A 22,051-nucleotide genomic window follows, 5' to 3' on the forward strand; every position below is an offset into this window, starting at 1 on the left:
AATACCAGTCAAACAGCAGATATCAATGTGGTTTTGCTTTGAATCAAATAGGCACTTAGTTCAATATTTCCCAATTAGCACTGATAGGAAAAGGTTTGAACATTAAAAATTTTCAAGTTTCTCCAATGAGATGTTTCAGTTACACAATGTGGATCTCAGAGAGCTAATTGAATATTCGTATATATAAGTTCACTTAATAAAGGTTTAATAAAGTCTATGCAGATGTTTATGAAATATATATCAACTTGCTAGGATTTTTATGTTAATCAAAATCCAGTTAATAAAGATTTAAAATACTTTGCAGATTTGCCAGCATAATCATCTTGAGCAGGCCACCATTACATGTGGCAAAAGCATTGCTGTGGCTACATCTAGGTCAAGGAAAGGTTTTGTTGACTTTGGTTCATGTCTAAATGTGAGAAGGTGGCACCTGTGCCAGCAGAAACACCATTGCTGAGGGTGTAGGCAAAGTGCCTCTCCCAGCCCAACTCTTCTGGCACAAAGCCTGTTCTAGAGAAGGCTCCTGAGTGAGGCTGGTTCAGAACTACATAATGCTCTCACTAAAAAAACTAGAAATGCTCCAAAACCAAGGCTGTACATATTAAATAGTAAGTATTTGACTACCTGGTATGATAGAAAATCAGCTGCACTGGGAATATTTCTAAAGGAATCATCCCCCTTGGTCACTTTAGTAGTTAGATCAACCCAAAAAAGCTGCCCACACCTTGAGTGATGTTTGTCAGCTGGAGGTAAGTGGTGAAGAGAGGTTACCTTGAATCTGAGTCAAGATGGAGATAAGCAAACACAACTTATTTTATCAGGATGAGGTAAAAGCTTGTACACATTGAAAGTATGTGCACTAAAATGTAGCTACTTTCCAGGAAACAGTGGCTATAAGTAATCTCCAAAAATCATGAGAAAAAAGCAGATGGGTCTAAAAAATTATGTGAATATCCACTCACTTGGAAAAGAAGATAATTTACTGGATTTGCCTACAATGAAATATAGAAGACACCTACAGATTCTACATTAGGCCAGTATTTGGCACAATTTGAATACTGTGTGCAAGTTTGGTGCCAGTAATAGAGGAAACATATAAAAGAATTCAGAAGAAAGCTTCAGGAATTAAAAAAAAAAAAAAAAAAAAAAAAAAAAAAAAGTCTGAGATTCAGGAAATGTCATCTGCCTGGTTTTGGTTTTGGCAAATCAGTCCAAAAGCTTGATTAGTATATGCACAAATGAAAAAGGTACTTCAGGAGGAAAAGTTTTCTGAGGTTCCAAAGGTAAAACAAGATTTGCTTGCATGACCTTTTCAAAAGAGAACTCCAACATAATTGTAGATGTGGGAGTATGGTATAAACACAGAAGGAGCTTTTGCTTTCCTTTCAAAACTGTAGTGATCATGCTTTTTATTCATGGTGGAAAGGGCAGCAACATAGTGCTTCAAAAGAAAATGAGCCAACATCTCTTGCAGTAATGCCAGTGTATAACCCAATTCCCCCTAAAAAGAGTAATCCAAAGTCACTCATTGACAGGCCAAAGGACTGGTGCCTTTGGAAAATAAAGTGCCAACACTAACATGGATTTTGTTTCCCCCTTTTTACTATGTTTTGCCACAGATCTTCTCTACTCCAGTGAATCAGTTAAATCAACTTGGTAGTTTAAGATACTTTGGCAAGCAAATGAGGTCTTTGTGAGCAAGGAATGATCTGCACCAATAACAAGCACAACTCCATTCTTTCAAACTTGTCCAGAAAGAGATTTTTTTAGACATGTCTACAAAATGAGCAATGAAATTAAACAGCAGGGAGGAGAGCTCTTCCCTGGAAAAAAAAAAAAACAAACAAACCTGTCTAGTCCTGTACCAGTTGGCAGAACACACACCTAAAACTCTGCATCAGTAAACAGTGTCTTCTGTTGGGGCTGACTCTTGTCTCTGAATGAAAAGCAACTTTAACAGCTGAATAACCTCATTATGTACACCCAGGCTGTGCCTGCTGTCAGTCCAATATTGCTGAAGGCTTGTTCTAAGCCCAGAGGGGTGTAAAGGCTTTCCCAACTGAAAGAAAAAGCTTCTGTCAGAACCTGGATTCAAAACATAAAATAAACAGCAGATTCTCACTCTGCAGCTCTGGGCTGGGCCAGCTTTTTCCAGCTGAGGCAGCTTTAGAATTGCCCAAGAGGTGATGCCATGCCCAGACGTGCAGGCAGAGAGTGTTTCCAAAAAATCTGGGAGATTTTCACCCCTGGTGGGAACAGTGACTGAACAGGAGGGCAGAGAGAACAAATTTAGACTAGGAAATGCACCCAGTGACAGAATCACAGAATGTGTGTGTTTGGAAGGGACCTCTGGAAATCATCCAGTCCAACCCCCCTGCCAAGGCAGGGTCACCCAGAGCAGGTGACACTGGAACACATCCAGGTGGGTCATGAATGTCTCCCGAGAGGGAGACTCCAAGAGCAGCCTGTCCCAGTGCTTTGTCACTCTCCATATAAAGAAGTTCTTCCTCATTTGAGATGAAATCTCGTATGTTTTATTTTATGGCCATTGCTCTGTCGCTCAGCACCATTGAGATGAGCCTGGCACCATCCTCTTGGCACCTGCCCTGGAGATATTTATTCGCATCCACGAAATCCCCTCTCATTCTTCTTTCCTCCAGACTGAGCAGGCCCAGCTCCCGCAGTGTCTCCTCACAGGAGGTGCTCAGAGTCTCCTCATGCTGTGGCTGCGCTGCACCCCCCGCAGCAGTTCTGCGTCTCCCGTGCAGAACCGGGCACAGTAACGGACGCCCATTAACCACCCCTCAGGCAGTATTTGCTGTTCAGCCACTGTCACCCCGATGTTTCATCACGGTGACGCCTGAGGGCCCCACCCGCGACATGACGGCTGTCGTGACGCCTGGCGGGCACAGACACGTCACTGCAGTGACGTCACGCGGGGCCACAAGCCGAGTCGTGCGCTGGGGCCACCAAGGAAGCGACACTCAGAGGCTGTTTCCCGCTTCCCCGCCGCTGTGAGGGACGCGGGCCGAACCCTTTTCCTCTCCCATTCCCTTCCCGTTCCCGTTCCTCTTCCGCCTCCGCACTCCCGGTAACCCGTCCGCCGCCAGGACCCCGCGCGGGGCTGCCCTCCGCGCTGCCTAACCCCCGCCCGCCGGGAAGCGCCGCTCCGCGCCGCCCGCAGCCGCGGCTCTGCCGCCGTGAAGCGCCGCCGCTCCTCCCTTCGCTGCCGGGCGTGGCGGGGCGGGCGCGGCGGGCCCGGCCGGGGCGGCGCCGTGGGTCAGGCAGCGCGGCGGCGGCCCGGTCGCCGTGAGGGCAGAAGCGCTCGGGGGCCTCGGAGGGGCGGAGGAGGCGGCGGCGGCGGCGCCGGGCGGGCCCATGTCGGCACCGGGCACAGGTACCGCGGCACCGACGGGACGGGAGGGCGGTGCCGGGCTGTGTGTGAGGAAGGGGTCTCGGGGACGGCGGGAGGAGGGCACAGGGGCCTGGCGGGGCACGGGGAGGGGGGTTCCGCAGGCGGAGCGGCCGTGGGGCTGGGAGCAGGGAAGGCTCGGCTGGCGGAGCTGGCAGCACGGGGAGAGGGAGGCCGGGAGAGGAGCGGAAGCTGCCGGTCCCATCCGGGAAAGGGCCCGGACTGCGGAAGAGCTGCGAGCGGGGACTGGGCTGGTAGCGAAGGAGCCTTTTTATACTCAGTGCCTTGTCTATAGGCCTCTGTTTCACGGTGGGAAGCGCGTTCATGCAAGTCCTGCAGCAAAACATTCTCCTCGAGAGGTATGGAAGCGAAAGTAAAAGTGCCCGGCTGTTCGGTAAGCCGGCTAGAAGATGTGTCAGTGGCCTGAAGTTGTGTCAGTGGCGGTTTAGGTTGGATATGAGGGAAAGGTTCTTCACCCAGAGGGTGGCTGGGCACTGGAACAGGTTCCCCAGGGCAGTGGTCACAGCACCGAGCCTGGCAGAGTTCAAGAAGTGTTTGGACAATGCTGGCAGGGACATGGTGTGACTCTTGGGGTATCCTGTGCAGTACCAGTAGTTGGACTTTGATGATCCTTTTGAGTCCTTTCCAAGTCAGGATATTCTGTGATTCTGTGAACAGTCAGGATATTCTGTGATTCTATGAACCTTCCCTCTCACTCTGTGGAGGACTCCTCTCTCTCTGCACTACAGTTTTTTTTCCTGCGTGCTGTGTCTCATCTTCCAAAACCTGTAAGTTTATTTCCTTCTCATTAACCTGGGTATTTTTCTTATGTATATTCCCTTGCATTAAGAGAACCTTAATTGCATTTCAGTTCTTAAACTTACAATCTTCTAGTGGTGTGATAACTAGTGATGGAGTAGTTTGTTGCTCTTTGAGATTTTTCAGTCAGTCAGAGGTAGCACATCTTGCCTACATTTGTTATCTCCCATATCTCCTTTAATACTCTTTTAATATCTCTTTTAATACTCTCGTAATAGAGTAGCTGCAGAAAGGACTGTTTATGTAATCCATTTAACTTCTAGTGAAAAATCTCATTGTATTTAGTTTAATGGGGCTGTATTTCCTTCCCTCATACGGGTTTGCAAGCATGGGGATTCTGGATCATGTTACTGCAGGCTTTGAGAGCAGACTGTTTTTATTGACTTGAGAGGATTGCTTTGAAGGCCAAGGTGTTGATGTTTATTCTTCTATTCTGAATTGTGTGTAACTTCATGATACTGAATACCTTATGTTACTCTCTGCTTTCCTCAAGAAAAACATAGATGGTTTTTCTTAAATGTTACTTCTGTATTTCAAGACTATTTCCTAAGTCTCTGAGCTCAGAGTATCACGAACCCAGTCCCATTCTTTCAAATTCCAAGATTATTGTTTAAAAAAAAGCAGAAACCTAAGTACAATAAAAACTGACTTAATTACAAATGAGTCAATGTATGTCAAATATTGAAAAATTATAACTAGTTTTCTCTAAAAGCATATTATCTGTAGGTGCAGAAACTGAGGAGTGTTAGAGCATGTAAGTGTCACTACAGAACTGGGCTGCCAAGAGTCCAAAGGCATAGAGGTGTTTGTCTTGTCTGTTTTCTCTGTCCTTCCTAATTTTCCAGTGTGAGTGCTGGTTTGTCCTGTCTGTTGGCTTATGGAGTTCATGTCATTATTATGCCTTTTCATCAGTACATTCATGTAAATGTGAGATATTAAATCGAATAAAGTTTCTTTTAATGTTTCCGTGCCATCTTCAGCCTTGTTTCCTATGGAAATGAGGCCCAGGTGAGCCAGCTGTCTGTTTCCGTTTTTTCCTGCTTCCCACGGCTTTTTGGGAAAGCTGCTCGTGGGACAGTTGTGCTCAGCCTGTCTCGGGGCTGGCGCTGGGAGCGCAGCCCGTGCGGAGCTGTAGCTTGGAGGCCGCGGCGCCGCCTCCTCCTGCCCCGGGCGTTTGGTGTCGGCACCGGGGAGCTGGCAGAGCCATCGGAACGCTTTGGGAGATAAGGAGCTGCACACGTAGCAGGTACTGAGAAGTATTGCAGCATACCTCTTCTGGGATACAGAACAGAAACCTACACTAAAACGAGATTTTGGGGGGTTTTTAGACTTCTGTGTTCACCGGGAAACAGTGGGTAATACTGTCTTGTGGTCAAAGCCATAATGTGCCCAATTATGCTTCATCCCTTTTCTTTTTTTTACATCTTCTCTGGTTTACTTTTATATCAGCAAACATCAGATATATCTTTAAAGCGGAATTCTGAGTTCCTAAATTTACTAAAAGCTCAAGTACCATAATGACTGTGGTAAATTGCCATTTTGTTAAAAGTTACTGGGTAGCTGGATATTTTGTTCAGAGTATTGGAATTGTGACATGCTGTTCCAGCATTTCCTTAAACATAGGCAACCCCTTCCCTCTTTGGTTAAGTACTGATTTTATAAAAATGCTGTTTTAAAATCAGTGGTTTTGGAATTCAAGTAGTTCTTGAGATCTGAAATTTTATAGTTGTAGACATGCATTAGGGAGCCAAGTATGCCACTGCTTGTTTAAGCAATGCTGATTTGGTTTCCATAAATCAGTGTCAGAGACATTTCTCCATTGGTGCTGTTGCCAGTAGCTGCCAGAGGCCAAGTCATGAATAGGTTCCCCATTGGTAAGTTGTCACTGCCCAGATGTGAATACTGATATTGTAAATTTTCACAGACCATTTTTTCTTCAGAAGCCCCAGATGAGCACCTTAAATATTGTAATACAGAGTTTCATCTGGGTGGGATAGACAGTATATGAATCTGTCATTTTATTGTTTGGGAGATGGCAGAGGGAATGTGCAATGCTTTTTAAGAAATATATCTTCTTTATTATGAAGTCTTATTTATAAAAATATTTCAAAAATATTTAAAATTAATACCAGAAGCACTCTGCATTAGGTTGGAATGCAAGTGTCTCATTATGCACTCTGAGGAGATGCAGGGAATTGGTGAATCTGGCATGTTTTCATCATCCAGAGTAAAATGTTAGAAAGTCAAAAGTAGAGGTGGCCATTGGGAATGAAACTGGTGTTACTAATAAAAACAAAGTGATGGCTCTTCAGAAGGCATCACTTGCAATGGTGTCCTATCAGTCCCATATATACATGCATTTAACTTGAAGCTTGTAAATACATGAAAATTATTTTTGGTTTTAAGAAAAAAATTTAGCCTGAAGTAAAAGCCTAGGTGGTTCTATTGCCTCTTGTGGTCCTGCCTGCCCCCCTGACCCTGACATGAATCAGCAGAATGCCCTTGCATTCTAGGCTGTAGTACCAGGAGTTAACTGTAAGGCTGAAGAAGGTGAGTCTTTCCCCTCTGCTGTACTTACCACATCCAGGTGTGGGTTCTCTGTTCCCAAGAAAGCTGTTGACACACTGGAATAAGTCTATTGGAAAATCACCAAGAGCACAGGGAGGCTGGAGAACATACCTGAAGAGAAACAGAGAGAACTGGGTTCTTGATCTGTAAGAAGAGGGGGGGAAATCTTATTCCTGTCTTAAAGCAGTCTAAAGGGAGAACATGGTGAAAATGAAGCTGACTTCTCCTCAAAGCTGTGCAGGGATAGGATGAAAAAATACTACAGTATGGGGCATGGCAATTTCCAAGTTGGTATTTGGGAAAGCTTTTTCTCAGTGTGCCCAGAAGGGACCAATGCCTCTCTGTTCCTGGAGATACTAAAGCCTTAGCCAAGCCTCTGATCTGCTTGAATCTGCTTGGAGCAGGGGGCTGAATTAGATGCTCATCGCAGTTTCCTCCTAATCAAAATTGTCCTGTGATTTTTACCCTTTTGTGTTCAGTATGTGTTACCTTTTCTATCCTTAGCCATATGAAACCAAAGCTTAGAGGGCTGGAAACTCCAAAGTGGCTCAAGCTCCTTCAAAAATGTTGGTTGAGTAGAAAGAGAGAAATTGTAGCCTTTGATAAAAGTCTTGATAATTGCAGCCTTTCTGGTATTATTTCCATTTGCTCTGCTGACAGGGAGGTTTGTGTGTACAACTTAGTCAGCATCGCTCGCTCTTCAGCTGCAACTTGTGCTGAGTGCTGGAGATTCTGGGGGAATTTGGGAAGGGGTGAGGAAAGAGGAAGCAAGTTGATGCCTTTTCACAGTGAGCATTGGAGCAGGTTGGCCAGAGAGGTTGTGCAGTTTCTTTCCTTGACACTTTTCAAGACTGGAACAGTCTTGCCTGAACTCATTACTGACCCTGCTTTGAGCAGGAGATTGAATTACTTGAGGTCCCATCTAACCTGCACTATCCTATGATCCTAAGTAGTGGAAGGGAGAGTGTTAGGAGGTCAGTGAAGTGCTGATATACCAAGCATGTACATATTTTGAAGTTGAGGCTGCTTTGTTTTCATCAGTCTTGCATTATTTTTATTTCAGATGGACTTGTTTATGTTCAAGATCTTATATTCATTGGGTTGTAGAAATTTCAAGATGCTTTTATTTCACAGTTCATGCTGAAGACAGCTTTGCAGAACAACATGCTTACAAAATGATTTGTTTTTACCTGTCAGGTCTGTTTTTTAGTTCAAGAAAACATAAACCTTTATTCTGATGAGTCACGCGTTTGTGAGTTAAGTGAATATGGGTGGGCTGTGAAAAATGACTAAAATATCAACAGCAATTTAAAAGTAATTGTTTTCCTGTGGTTCTGCAGGTTTGCCTGGGTAACACAATGCCAGCTGAGCGCAAAAAGTCAGCAAATATGGAAGAAAAGGAATCTCAGTTAAATAACAAAGAAAAGGAATTTGGTGAAAGGCGACCAGTGAGTGCCAGGGAGAAGCCAAAAGAAGATGTGAAGGTTGGCATGAAGAGAGAGACTTTAAAGGTTCCTGAAGATAAAAAGAAAAAAATGGAAGAGGATAAAAGAAAGAAGGAAGACAAGGAGAGGAAGAAAAAAGAAGAGGATAAAGTAAAGGCAGAAGAGGAGCAAAAGAAGAAAGAAGAAGAAGAAAAAAAGAAACTTGAAGAAGAGGAGAAAAAGAAACAAGAGGAGGAAGAGAAAAAGAAACAAGAAGAAGAAGCTGCTCAACTGAAGTAAGTTATCTTTTAAATGTTTAATTGTGCCAAATCTGGAGTTCTGTTATCAGAAATGTGGTCAGAGTTACAAAAGATAAAGTATTTGAGTTACTTTTAAGAAGCAGCATGTAGTGTTATTAATTTTATGTGACTGATTGTGTTTAATGACTTCTAAGAGGTTTTGAGTTTTCACTTGTAATCTCTGTTACTTTGGTCTCTATTATGGTTTGATAGTGTTCAGCATATGATGACCATGGAGACCACAGTTATGCTTGAGTAAATGTGATTTAACCCCAGCTGGCATCAGCCCTACACAGCCACTCCCTCCCCTCAACAGGATGGGGAAGAGAATCAGAAGAATAAAAGTGAGAAATCTCTTGAGCTGACATAAAGACAGTTCAATGGGAAAAGCAGGAGCTGTGCAGGCAAGCAAACCAAAAGTGTAGCAGTGACTTGGGAAGACAAATGCCATCACTCCTATCATCCCTCCCCTTCTTTCTTCTCCCAGATTTATGTGTTGACCATAATGTCATATGGACTGGGATATCCCTTGGGTCAGTTGGGGTCAGCTGTCCTGGCTGTGTTCCCTCCCAGCTCCTTGTGCAGCCCCTGGCTGTTCCTTGATGGGGAGAGGAACAGAAAAGGCCTTGACTGTGTGTAAGCCCTGCCCAGCAACAGTGAAATCACACCTGTGGCATCAGCACTGATTGCAGCACAAATCCCAAACACAGCCCCATACAGGATATTCTGAAGAAAATTAACTCTGTCCCAGCCCAAACCAGAACAATAAAGAAACACAGATGCATTTAAGATGATGTGTTATTGTCCAAAAATTTGGAATTTAGACTCTTAACAGGTCTACAGACTGTACATAACAGGAGCAAATCTGATGTGAGAAATGATTGTCATTTCTTTTAATCAGTCACAGACTGATAGATCCCTAGATTGCAAACTCAGAATGTAATGTGACAGTTTAATATGTGATATTACCACGTTTCTTAGTGTGTTACCCAACAGTAGTACAGCATTGAAGGTGGCATCTTTAGACCAGTAAAGCCGAGATTCTGGCTGTTATGAGGTCTGAAATACTTCACTTTTAAGATTGAGACAATGTCATAGCCAAATTCTATCTGGGACAGTTATATTTCACCTATTCCAAATTTTCTGTGTAATTTCAGTAGTCTGCCAATAAAAGATTTTCCTGACAGTGTAATACAGTAAGCTGTTGAAAGGCTGTTTCCTCTTCCTCTGTCAGAACTTTGTGTCCATCTGTAGTAAATGGAGTTTCGTGTTTATATTTTTGAAGTCTGTTTGGAATAATATGTTCAGCATATTAATCCCAACAAATATTTGAGAAATTTTGTTTTGTAACAAGTAGTACTTGCCCTTTGCAACACAAAACTTAAGCAGAGTTTCTGAAGCAGTTGTTTTAGCTTTCTAGGATTAGCTTGGTAGATATTTAAGAAGAGAGTAAGGTGAAATTGTGTTAGAACTCCTGAAGGTTTTCCAACTGTGACCTTTTTTCCTTTGAACTGATACCCTGAGATTAAGGCTCCATAACAAAAGTGACTAATATTTGTGTTGTACAGGGAGAAGGAGGAAGCACATCAGCTCCATCAGGAGGCTTGGGAACGGCATCAGGCGAGAAAAGAGCTCCGCAGCAAAAACCAGAATGCACCCGAGAGTCGTCCAGAGGAAAACTTCTTCAGCAGACTGGACTCCAGTCTGAAGAAGAACACAGCTTTTGTTAAGAAGCTAAAAACCATTACAGAGCAACAAAGGGACTCCTTGTCCCATGACTTTAATAGCCTGAATTTAAGCAAATACATTGCAGAAGCAGTAGCTTCTATTGTGGAGGCCAAACTGAAAATATCAGACGTGAACTGCGCTGTGCACTTGTGTTCCCTCTTTCACCAGCGATACGCTGATTTTGCTCCTTCATTACTTCAGGCTTGGAAGAAACATTTTGAAGCAAGGAAAGAAGAGAAGACTCCCAACATTACCAAGTTAAGAACTGATTTGCGTTTCATTGCAGAATTGACAATAGTTGGGATTTTCACTGACAAGGAAGGTTTGTCTTTAATCTATGAGCAGCTTAAAAATATTATTAACGCTGATCGAGAATCCCACACTCATGTTTCTGTGGTTATCAGCTTTTGTCGGCACTGTGGAGATGACATTGCTGGTTTGGTACCAAGGAAAGTAAAAACTGTTGCAGAGAAGTTTAACTTGAGCTTTCCTCCTAGTGAGATAATTAGCCCAGAGAAACAACAGCCCTTCCAGAATTTGTTGAAGGAATACTTTACATCTTTGACCAAACACCTGAAAAGGGACCACAGGGAGCTACAAAATATTGAAAGACAAAACAGGTGACAATTGAAAGTTGCTTTTTATTTATGAATACAAATTAGTTTCTTTATGAAATGCCTAGATTTGTGAATTAGTATTTATGAACAGAATCTGTTAGCAGTGTGTAGAAAATAAGTGTGTTCTGCAGTGTTTCTAAAAAAAGTTCTAAATTTGTTCTGAATACTTAAAAGCAGAGACAAAACAAACTCTGAATTTTTTAAAGGAAAGGGAGGTTGACCTTTAGCTGTAATTCTCTTTACTCTGTTTGGTGCTGTTTCCTTTATCAGCATGAGAGCACTGCTGCTTTCCCAGCTGGTACTGTCCTTTTCCAGTTGGCACAATCTGATTTCTCCCTTTTCCACCCACATGTATCTAACGAAGCATATGCCACAATTGCTTTGGCTTGTTTACTTTTTTTAGTGTACCAGGATGAAGGAAAACATAGGTTAAATTAAGAAGGTATCTGTTACACTCCAAGGTGGGTAAATATATATTAAATAAATGTATTAAAATGTTGGAGAGCATAGACAATCTGATGAAAGTCCTCCTAATTTTTTATATGTAGTACTAATGTTGCAGGGTACGAATATGAAGATCTTGAGATCTGAGTAGTTTTACATCTGCCATGTTCATGTTGTCTAATAATTGTTGGCTTTAAAGCATCCTGAATTCTCATTATTGGAGCCAGTCAAAACCCAAATGCTATTCTTAAAACAGTCATTCTTAATTTCTTTTGGGAGCATTCCAGTCAGAAACGAACATGCTGCTGTGTATAGACACATATTTTGGCTGGAAGGCTGGACATCCATCCAGAGCCAACTGTATCCTTGGAATGCATTAAATTTTTATGTTTCCAAAGCAAGAATCTATTGTGCTGATGAGTTTTGTGCTGCAGTCCTATCTGGTCTCAGCCAAGTGTTGAATTTCACAGGATCATAAACTGACTTTTGAGGTACTGTTATTTCTGCAAGTACCTTCCTAGTTCAAAGTGTGTTACTGACTTTGGTGTAATTTTTTCAAAGTGAATGAATGTGAACCTTTCTAGTTTCACAATTGTTATTGGTTCTGGGTACATTGATTCTGGCTGGTGTTTCAATGAGTGGGTGTTACAAAGTCTGTATGATAGGAAATAGGGTGAAAAAAGTTTCTGAGAGGTATAAAATATGTTAAGAAACCAAGAAGCAGAAAGAATGTAAATGATCTGGGAGAGACAAATACACTTTAATATTTACTTGAACAGCTGGATAAAAATGACTGGACAGAGCCTGAGCAGCCTGGTTTGACCTCATCACTGAGCCTGCTTTGAGTAGATCAGACAAGGGCAGATGAGGGACCTCTTTGAGCACCTTGTCATCTGAATTATCACTGTGAACTTGGGGGCACAGCTTTGTGTTGGGGAAAGAATATGAAGAGCTATTATTTGTCACTGGATTAATAGAACTTACTATTTCTCTCTCTGAACTTTAAGGGGTTTATTTTAACTCCTTAATAAAAGTTTAGGAATAACTTTTGTTAAGTAAGACATCAAAAATCTTTCCTACCAGATTTTATTTGTTTATAACATCTGTAGCAGCTTTGTGGTGTTTGCTGACTGTGGAAGTGCAAGGCATGAGGAGGGCAAGACAGAAATTTGCTGAGTAAGAGGTCTATGAGTATTATAGAAATCTTCCTAAATTGTGGATTTTGGAAAAGTCATTGTGCAGTTGATTCCTTACTTGCTTTTGAATTGTTTTGTGGGTGGCATGTTTTTGGGGTGTTTTTGTTTGATTTGGTTTGTTTTGATTTTTTTGAAAACCCAGTAACACTATTGGTAAAGCAGTTCTCTGTGTATTAAAAATTGCATCTGTTTTGCTGCAGTTTTTATTCATAGTGTTATTCCATAATCAATGAAGTGAATAGGGACTGAACTGTTTACTTTTGTGCATCAACTGCATCACATGTTTAGGTTATGGTATTTGTCAGTAAATAACTCATCAGTTTAATTCTCACAGGAGAATGACAATAAAATAATTTAAGCTGTACAGTTCAGTTGAATTAATTGAAAATTACTATGTTAAATTAACAGTACTTTAGTGCTGTGTTACCTGTGGAATCATTTAGGTAAAATTAAAGCAGACTCATGCATTGATGCTTAAATGGGTAGTTAGGAAAAAGTACTTGAGTTATGCTTTGGCTTTACTATGGTCATAACATAGAACCTGTTAGTCATTTGGTTACACAGCTGAGAGCACAACAAAACTTGCCAGGTTGTGTCATTGGAAGGAAACACCTTGATTCCCATATTCTGGAGAGAGTTTTCAAAAATAATTGTTAGCTATGGAAGAAACTTCTTTTGTCTAAATTAAGGATGTTTTTAAGGTGTGCTGAATTTGCCTTGTGCTTTGGAGAGATGAAATAAGACAAGTACTTTATGCTGTACTTGTAATTGTTTTCAGAGGTGAACTGTGCTTTTTAAAATTTGCTTTGTTTGCTTTAGCTTCTTTGAATTTGCTAACACTTGTCTTCTTGGAACTGAAATTGAGAACTGAAAGTCTCGTACTATTGTTACAATTTTTTTTGGTTTTTTGATAATATCACAGAGCTTCAATGCTCATGTTTATAAAGCTGCTGGTTTAAAGTGTGTATGCAGTGGACAGCAGTCTCCATGGCAAAGCTATGAATTCACTCTTAATCTGTTTGCTTAATCCAAACTGAACTACTGCACTTCACAAATAGTCAGTGGTTATTTAATTTGTTAATTTTTCTTTGCTGTACTTTGCTGGAGCAGGCAGTACTTGCTAAATAAGTGTGTTTTGTCAGAGAAATAGAAGTTTTGCCAGCATTAAGGCTTCTTGCTCTCTGGCTAGACACTTGTGTCCACTTTTGGTTCTGAGCAGGGATAAGGGATTTTGTTGCTCACCCTGTGAATGTGTACCATGAATGACTTTTGTTTTACAATTAACCTGAAACAAGAAAACTGATATTCCCTCAACTTACATTGCCTTAACTATTTCAGTATTCTTATGCCACAAAAGGCTTGTGTCTCTTGGCAAGACTGTGACTGTTTGCTTATTGCATAATAAAAGCCTAATGGAATCCTACAGCTGATAATGTAATGATACAACCTGCTTTGGGAATTGTGGCATTTGCACCTTTTTTCAGATTTCTGATGCTTTCATCTCAGTACAGGGTGTCTGGTCAGTGGTTCCAGCATTTGTAAGCAGTGATTAGGGTCCTTCAAATGCAAGTTATTTCTGACGACAGATTTCAATTTTAAAAATTATTAATCAAAGCAAATATGAAAAGTTTTGTAAAAGAAAATAAAGAGCAGCTGAAGAAACAAATGTAACTGTTCATAATTTGGACTGATAGCCTTGAAATATCTTGGTTTGTTGGAAAATCAGTGGGCTGCTTGCAAATTTTTCGACCCTCCTTGTGATAATAGCTCATGTAATCATTTAAACAATATGGAAATGGATTGTTACAAGTGCAAAACAACTTTTATCTAGCTTGTTGATAAAGTTGAATATTTTATTTTACTGTGTAAGTCTTTTTAGGACTATTACAATCTAATTGTGGCAAAGAGTAAGCAAGCCTTTCTCTTTGGACATGGAAGCTGGAGCTTCTGTGACTGTACTGCCCTCAGTGGGATCGAAGTTGGAACTTCAGTGTGGGTTGGAAAAAGAATAATGTCACTTAAATGTTTGCTATTGTGGTCTAAACTAGAATTGTTACAGCTCCCTCACAGGGGGCAAGTTAGCTTTGCTCAGAGAAATTCCTAATGGTTCAGCATAGCTCAGAAAGATTTTAAGGAAAAAAGTGGTCTCACTGTAAGTTTGGTTTTTGTAGACGCATTCTTCACTCCAAAGGAGAGCTGAGTGAAGATCGACACAAGCAGTATGAGGAATTTGCAATGTCATATCAGAAGCTGCTGGCAAATTCTCAGTCTCTGGCTGATCTTTTGGATGAGAACATGCCTGACCTCCCCCAGGAGAAACCTACACCTGAGGGTAAGCCAGATTCTAAAGCAGGTCAACAGAACCCTGGACTTGGCTTGGATATGGTGGAAAAACTAACCAAACCCTCCAGCCAATGTGTTCTTATTGCTTGTTTTATTTCATTCAGCCTTTCCCCCTGAAGGATAGCAGCTTATGAATAATACATTTTTTTTTGTAATTAAAGTAGTTATGCCTAATATGTAGCCATAACAATTGTATATTCTCTGTAGTTATGGAAATGTAAATAATATCTCTTTAGGTTTGTTTCTGGGAATAGAATAATAAATGGAAAATTAAAAATGTTTTTAACCTGATCCTTTCTTTTAATATTATGCAGTTTTTAGTATTTAAAAACTGTTAAGAGTTTTAAAAGCTGATACTGTTGAAAAATATGTTTGAAGTCTATTTTTGGGTCTTGATGTTATGGGCAGGAACATATTGTTGAGCCAGATAAGTCACTAGGTGTGGCTCTCTGGCCTCCTGAGCAGAGGTGCAGCTTTCAATGCCTCTAAATCAACACTTGGAGATGCGTTGAGATGTTGTTGAAACCATGAGTATCTTTTGCCTTAAATTATCTTGAACTTTAAAAAGCTGTGCTTCTTGAATGCCTCTAAATATTAAATTGTTCTTTTTAAATTTCATTCTTAAAACTCAGTGGGGTACAGTTCATCATACTCAAAGTGATTTCTTATAATGCTAATGTTATTAAAGTGTGTTATAAATTTCTAATACCACATAATGTTTTGCTTACTTTTTCTTGATTTGACTGCCTCTGATTCTGTCTGTATTTTCAATCAAAATGAAATTTATGATTTTAAGATAATTTCTTGATGTTTAATGCTAAGATTGAATTGTTAAAAACACTTTCAAGTATGCATTGAAATATTTAGGTGAAAACAGAGGTGGCAATAAATAGTTTAATACTTTCATAGAAGGCCTGTTAATCTCTAAGGTGCCTTCTCATAGAAGATAGTAAATTTGTGTAAATAACTTTCTTGTGGTTTCACTGTTTTTGCAGAACATGGACCTGGTATTGATATCTTCACACCAGGAAAGCCTGGAGAATATGACCTAGAGGGGGGTATCTGGGAAGATGAAGATGCCAGAAATTTCTATGAGAATCTCATTGACTTGAAGGCTTTTGTGCCAGCAATTTTGTTTAAAGACAATGAAAAATATTCCCAGAGCAAGGATTCCAGCAAAGATGAATCAAGAGGTAGGATGCTTAGATGACTGTTTTCTTCAACATATCTTGTCCAACAGATAAACAAGCTTGAGGGAAGTAATGAGCCTTTAATGAAATAATTTGTGGTAATCAGGACAGTACACCAGTTTGGATGAATTTTTAGGCAATAAATTAGGTGGGGTAAGGATTCTATCTGGTCATTAAGGAAGGAAAAAAAGTAAATGCATTTTAATACTGTAAGAATTATAAATTTCAAGTAATTGGAGGTTAACCAGTGTGAGTGGATAGCAACTTTTCTGTGAGAAATGAGAAGAGTTTTCCCTTTTTTGCAGATTTTAGTGTTTGGGGTTTTTTTCCACTGTTATTTTCTTATTAAATTATTAATGGTAGGTGACTTTGTCAGCAGAAAATTTCACTAGATTAGAAGGCCTGAGTGGTTCCTCACTTCTAACACATCTCTCAGTTCACAACAAGGCATGTGCAGACTTCAGGCACAGTGGGATGAAAAGTCTCCATCTCTGGCTTAAAGTGTAATAGAAGATGGACGTATGGAGAATTCTCACATTTCCCTGTAATAACCTTTAGATACTGGAGCAGCTTGCCCAGGGAGACTGGAATCTCTGTCTTACTATTTTAAAACAATTGGAAAAAAATCTGAGAAATCTGGTGTGAATAGTGTTCATCCACTTTGACCAAAAGGTTATCTAAAACTGGAGATGTCAGTAAAATCCATTCCAGCTTAATTTTGTCTGTGATTCTAAACATGTTACTTGTTTGTGGGTTTATATTTCTATATGATGTGTGCACTGTTTTGAAGTTGTCACACTCAGCTTTGAAAAATTTTAGAATTTTAATTAGGTTTTCTGCCTTGAAATGTATTTTTTTTTAGGTAAAGCATAATCTCTTGGAAAATTGCTCAGTATTGGACCAGTGTTGTAGTCCAAGAAAAAATATTAACTATTCTTTTCTGAATCTTTATCAGATTCAGATATTTTGTTTAAAGAAAGTAATAATCTTTATTTGAATTTTTATATAGCATGTTATTTCATCAACACTTTCCTCCTGTTCTGCTTTTTCCTTTTTTTTTTCTTAATCCGTGTAGAAGATTTTCCATTAAGACACTAAAATCTTTCTGTATTCTAATAATGACTGCATATATTTATTTGGTATTTCTATCTAACTTGTAAATAGATTCAAAAGATGCCAAAGATAATAAGGAAGCAGCTGGGAATGAGGATCTGGAATTGGAGCTGGAGAACCTGGATATTAATGATGATGCACTGGAGTTGGACTGTGGAGATGAGGCAGAAGATCTGACAAAGAAGCTTCTTGATGAGCAAGGTAAAAATGATTGATTTTAAGAATTCTTTTTCTTACTGATGTATTTTTTTTAAAACTTGTTTTAGTTTGTGGATTTGTAGAGTCCATTCAGGGCAATTTATTTATTTATTTATGAAAGTGGTAGCTAGAAACTTTTAGGATTGTGATGAATGTTTTTGTAGCAAGTCATTCAGATACAAGTGAAAATTATTTTAAAGATGTTTATGTAGTGAAAGTTAGCAATTCCTTCACACAGCTTTTAAAAGTAAGCAGATGTAAAGGCAGTTGACTGAAAAGTGAGTACAAAGAGGAATGAATACTTAACAACTAAACATTACAAATGCACTGTTTGGGGAATGTGTTTGTAAATTATTATATTTCATAGCTTTAAGATGTCTGCTGCTTGTTTATTTCCCTCTGTTAGAACAAGAGGATGAAGAAGCCAGTACTGGATCTCATTTAAAACTTATAGTAGATGCTTTTCTTCAGCAGCTTCCAAATTGTGTCAACAGAGACCTCATAGACAAGGTACAGTCATAGTTTCAAGTTTTTGCACTCTTAAAAGCCATAATGATAGATAGGAAATAAAGACTTCAAGCTTTTGACAGTAGCTAAATAAATTTTTAATCAGTCTGTATTCCTTTCAATGGAGATGTGTTCTAACTATGCCATTTCTAGCCAAAACTGAAGATTTTTCTTTATGGTTCTTTTTAAAGCAGTTGCATGTAGTAGGATAGCTCTGTAAAAGCAATGTTTAACACCATTTTCTGTTGCTTTCTTGAAAACCCACTGCATTAAAGTGAAGTATTGCATTAACTTTCCCCTTTATAGGCAGCAATGGATTTTTGCATGAATATGAATACAAAAGCCAACAGAAGAAAACTGGTGCGAGCCCTTTTCATAGTTCCTAGACAAAGGTAAGAATGGAAGGGGACCAAGCTGGATCCACCCATTTATTATTTAATTTATGATGTGCATGTATTTTTTTAAAACCAGTGTATATTCAATTTGTTTAATCCTGATGTGCACTTTTGGAGTGGCTTGTGCTGAAGCACCAAAGAAATGTTTAGAATCAATGATCCAGCCTGCTGGTAATCATGAAATGCATCAAAACACAATGGGAGAAGAATTTCTTTTTCACAGCTTAGAACTTCTACAACAGTGTAAATCAGCAGGAACACTTAGACTTTTGTCTTCAGCTCTGCAATAATAGAAAACTTTCTGTACTTGTAAAATGGAAGTGACTTTTTGGCTGGTCTGTGACCATGCAGTGGTGTTTGTACCCTGCACTGTATTATTTCCTGGTGGGTTCTAGATTGCTGACGTTGATTATTAAATCTGGAACCTCTTTGAAAATCCTTGGCATAATATGCCAATATTCTCTTGGCATAATATGCTAAATTGTGCTAGGTGACTGTGATCTGGAGGAACTTGTAGATAGTTACAGTGAAAGGAGGTACTTTCAAATAGGAACAGCATGACAAGGCTTGTAAATTCAGAAGTGTGATTTCACAGATGGCATGAAAGCAAAAGTTAAATTCTTGCACTATTAAAAAATGTGTCTATGATCAGGCTGTACTATGAACAGAATTAAGAAATTCCTGGAGCATACATAGTTTCCTCATTGCCATTGATTTGTCATCTTTCCAGTGATACTTCCATTGCCCTAGAGATTTGTATTAAAAGTAATAATAATTTTTAAAATATTAACTTTCCTCTCAGAACTCAACAGAGCAGGGTAGGTGGTGGAATAGCCTCCTGGAGCTGCTAGTTTTGTCATGGTTCTGGTCTCCAGTAGTTGGAATTAACACTGAAGTGAATGGCTCAGCTGATCTCACTGTTGGTCTTTGATTATAAATATAAAGGGTTCCTAATATAAAGAAATATTAACATTTGATGTACAATTCTTAATTCCTTTTCCTGCTGTCTGTTTTGGGACATACTTGACTAATAAATACTCAAGCCACCTTGATTCCTTTTAAGATCTAAAGTTCAGCTGTGTTTATGTGCCTGCATTGGTGACCCCATCTCTGGGCTACTCAGCTGGACAAACAGGATGTTGTCTGAGCTGCTTGTTCTGAACACAAGCAATCAGAATGTAAATACCAGCTCAAGATAGATGCAGACAATTTGAAAGGGCAACCTATCCCAATATTTAAGTAAACTGTATTGCTGTGGTTGGTAAAAAAGCAGTTCTGAGTGTCTTCAACATCATAATCCTTTCTGATATAGAAAATTCTACATATTCTGCAACACATTGCTTCAGGGCTTTGTGTACTGTCCATTAACAATGATTTTTTCCTGTATATAACTTCACTGAAACATAATGATATGGTTTTACCTTCCATTATTGTTGTTCCATACTTGTTTTTACTAACCCAGGAACTTTTTCAATATCCCTGTGATACTGTGGTAGAAGAGTGCTTTTTATGCTAATGTTTTTGAGGAAGGTTTTTTTGTGAAAGTTTCAGAGGAGTGGTGTCCTTAAGGATGCAGATAAAGCAGTATGTTTTCCAAAAGCATTTAGTTTCCAAGCATATCAGTTAATGCTGTTTAAGTTTAGCTGCTTTATTTCCAGTCATAATGAAGCATTTCAAGGACAGAATAAGTTCTCTTTCTTCTTCTGAGGTCACTTTTGGGAAATGTGCAGGCGTAACCGTTTCATCAAAAAAGTGTAAAACGGTTTTTTTGTTTGAGGTGCAAAACACACACTGGGAAATCAAAGTCATTATGTAGTGTTGCCAGGGAACTTTCTTGCTACCCACTGGGGTTGGATAGATTTGGACAAATCGGGATTCTTCAGGACAGAAATCTTAATTTGACAAAAAAGGCCGTTTCTTCCTCAACTCACTGTAAATCAGTGTTAGAATACATCTTTGCCCTGCTCTGTTGAATACTGATGAATGGATCACATTTACATTTTCAGCTGTGATTTGAAGCTTCAACCCAACAGAACAGAAGGCCTTTTAAAAAGGTTTTTTAATGCCAGTGTACAAGTGGCTTTCACATTTGCATTGGAGGATTGATTTAAAGCTAAATATTAGCCTTTTAATCCAGAACTGCAGACTGTGATTTAACCCTACTGTTTGCAACTTTAGGACTTTTGTGTCGTTCTTTGCTGTCTAACTGAATTATCTTCCTGTATGCAGAATGATTTAGGTTTACCAGAATACTGCAATCCTATAAATTATTTTCTTTTACTTCAATATGAGAAGTCTGAAATCTTTTCTTAGTTTTTAATTCTAAAGAATTCTAGATAAATGTTAAGCAGTATATAGGGGCTGTTGTGGCTTATGATATTTTTTGGTGTTCCTGTCTATGGTGATCTGTGAAGCTGCAGGTTTACCTGCTGTATGAGATAAGTTGTTCATGTGAAGATTTTTAGTGCTATTATTGGTCGGTCTTAATTCAGAAGTTAGCTGCTTCTTAAGTATTAATAGTTGTGCACATTTTAACTCAAAAGCTGCAAGCCTCCAGTGTATTTACTGTCAGCTTTTCACCCTGAGATTTCTCTGTACCAAGGTCCTTTTTGTTCAGTTGATCTTGACTCATTGGAGTTTCAGTGACCTGTTTCAGTTGAGGGTAGAATTAAGGGATGTGCTTGAGATCAAGGAGTTTTATGTCCTGGTGAAGAAATAAAAGCCAAAAGTGCTTCTCTGGTAACATTTCAATTCCACATCATCCTTCTCTTCCCACCAAGCAGTGTGAGTGGCACTTACTACCTGTCCAGCCTCTGTGAATGCACTGCTTTTATCCATTATGATTATACTTATGCTTGTGAGGCAGAAGTACTAGCTCCATTGCTTCATTCTTTAATCTGTCTTGTAGAATCATAAAAATTAAGAAATGTACAAAATGCCCCCTTTGCTCTTCCTGGGCATAAAATTTTGGATGTGTCCATTTTAGAGAGATTGCAATTAGGACTTTGAGAAAAGTTTTTTCTGTAAATCGGTTTATGATTGGTTTTGTTTGTTTGGGATTTTTTAAATAAACTTACATTTTAAATGGTAGGAAGAAAGATGTGTTTTTAAATATTTCACTGACACGTAGCTCATGTGAGCCTGAGATGCACAGTGACTAGATTTCAGTGGTATGTGGTCTAAATGACAATGGTCAGAAGTGGTGCTTTTTGGTGTGGTGATGAATATTCAGCATGGTTAACATGGACTTCAGACAGTGACTGACTCATCCCTGATGCCAGATCTTACTTCCTAATCAGAACAGCAGGAAGAGAAAACAATACTGTGGGGTTTGGGGGGGTTTAGTTAAGTTATTTTCCCCTTCCCAAGAGAAAGAAATGCTTTTGGAGAGAACAAAGCAGTGCATGTACCAGTAGATGGTGCCACTGATACTGGAATGTCTCCACTGCTGAACATGAATTTTTGTCTCCCCTGAGAGGGAACTCACTCAATCTCTGATTGCCAATTTCAGCATAATTAACCCAAGACTCTTCCTTATTATATTTCACCTATTTAGAAATACCCAGTCTTAGTATGCTTCCCCATGAAGAAACCTTTTGTGTCCTGCAAGGGAATAACAACAATGTGCTCTAAGACTTTCATTTTCCCCCAGGTGTACTCAGTTTACAGAGATGAAATTATTAGCTCTCAGCAGGCAGGTACTTGCTGACACCAGAATAAAACTTTCTGGTATTTGTTTTAAAAGAATTGCCAAACAGAAATCCCCTCAGTTAAATGCAACCTCTTAGTTCAGCCACA

General features: G+C 39.6%; 1 protein-coding gene across 2 annotated transcripts in view; it reads left to right on the plus strand.

The window, feature by feature from the left end:
* Positions 1-1,386: 1,386 nt before the first annotated feature.
* The window catches only part of UPF2 (UPF2 regulator of nonsense mediated mRNA decay), a gene marked incomplete at its 3' end in the record, with an annotated part of 53,660 nt that continues 32,995 nt past the window's right edge, over positions 1,387-22,051 (plus strand). For both annotated transcript variants that reach the window (XM_079304425.1, XM_079304426.1), the window contains exons 1-8: positions 1,387-3,397; positions 8,140-8,519; positions 10,091-10,870; positions 14,679-14,839; positions 15,846-16,043; positions 17,205-17,354; positions 17,758-17,861; positions 18,165-18,250. In XM_079304425.1, the coding sequence (XP_079160551.1) occupies positions 8,158-8,519; positions 10,091-10,870; positions 14,679-14,839; positions 15,846-16,043; positions 17,205-17,354; positions 17,758-17,861; positions 18,165-18,250 (1,841 nt within the window). In that variant the 5' untranslated portion in view covers positions 1,387-3,397; positions 8,140-8,157. The remainder of the gene's footprint in view (positions 3,398-8,139; positions 8,520-10,090; positions 10,871-14,678; positions 14,840-15,845; positions 16,044-17,204; positions 17,355-17,757; positions 17,862-18,164; positions 18,251-22,051) is intronic.

The sequence above is a fragment of the Erithacus rubecula genome (assembly GCF_903797595.1).
Source record: "Erithacus rubecula genome assembly, chromosome: 4".
NCBI classification, from domain to species: domain Eukaryota; kingdom Metazoa; phylum Chordata; class Aves; order Passeriformes; family Muscicapidae; genus Erithacus; species Erithacus rubecula.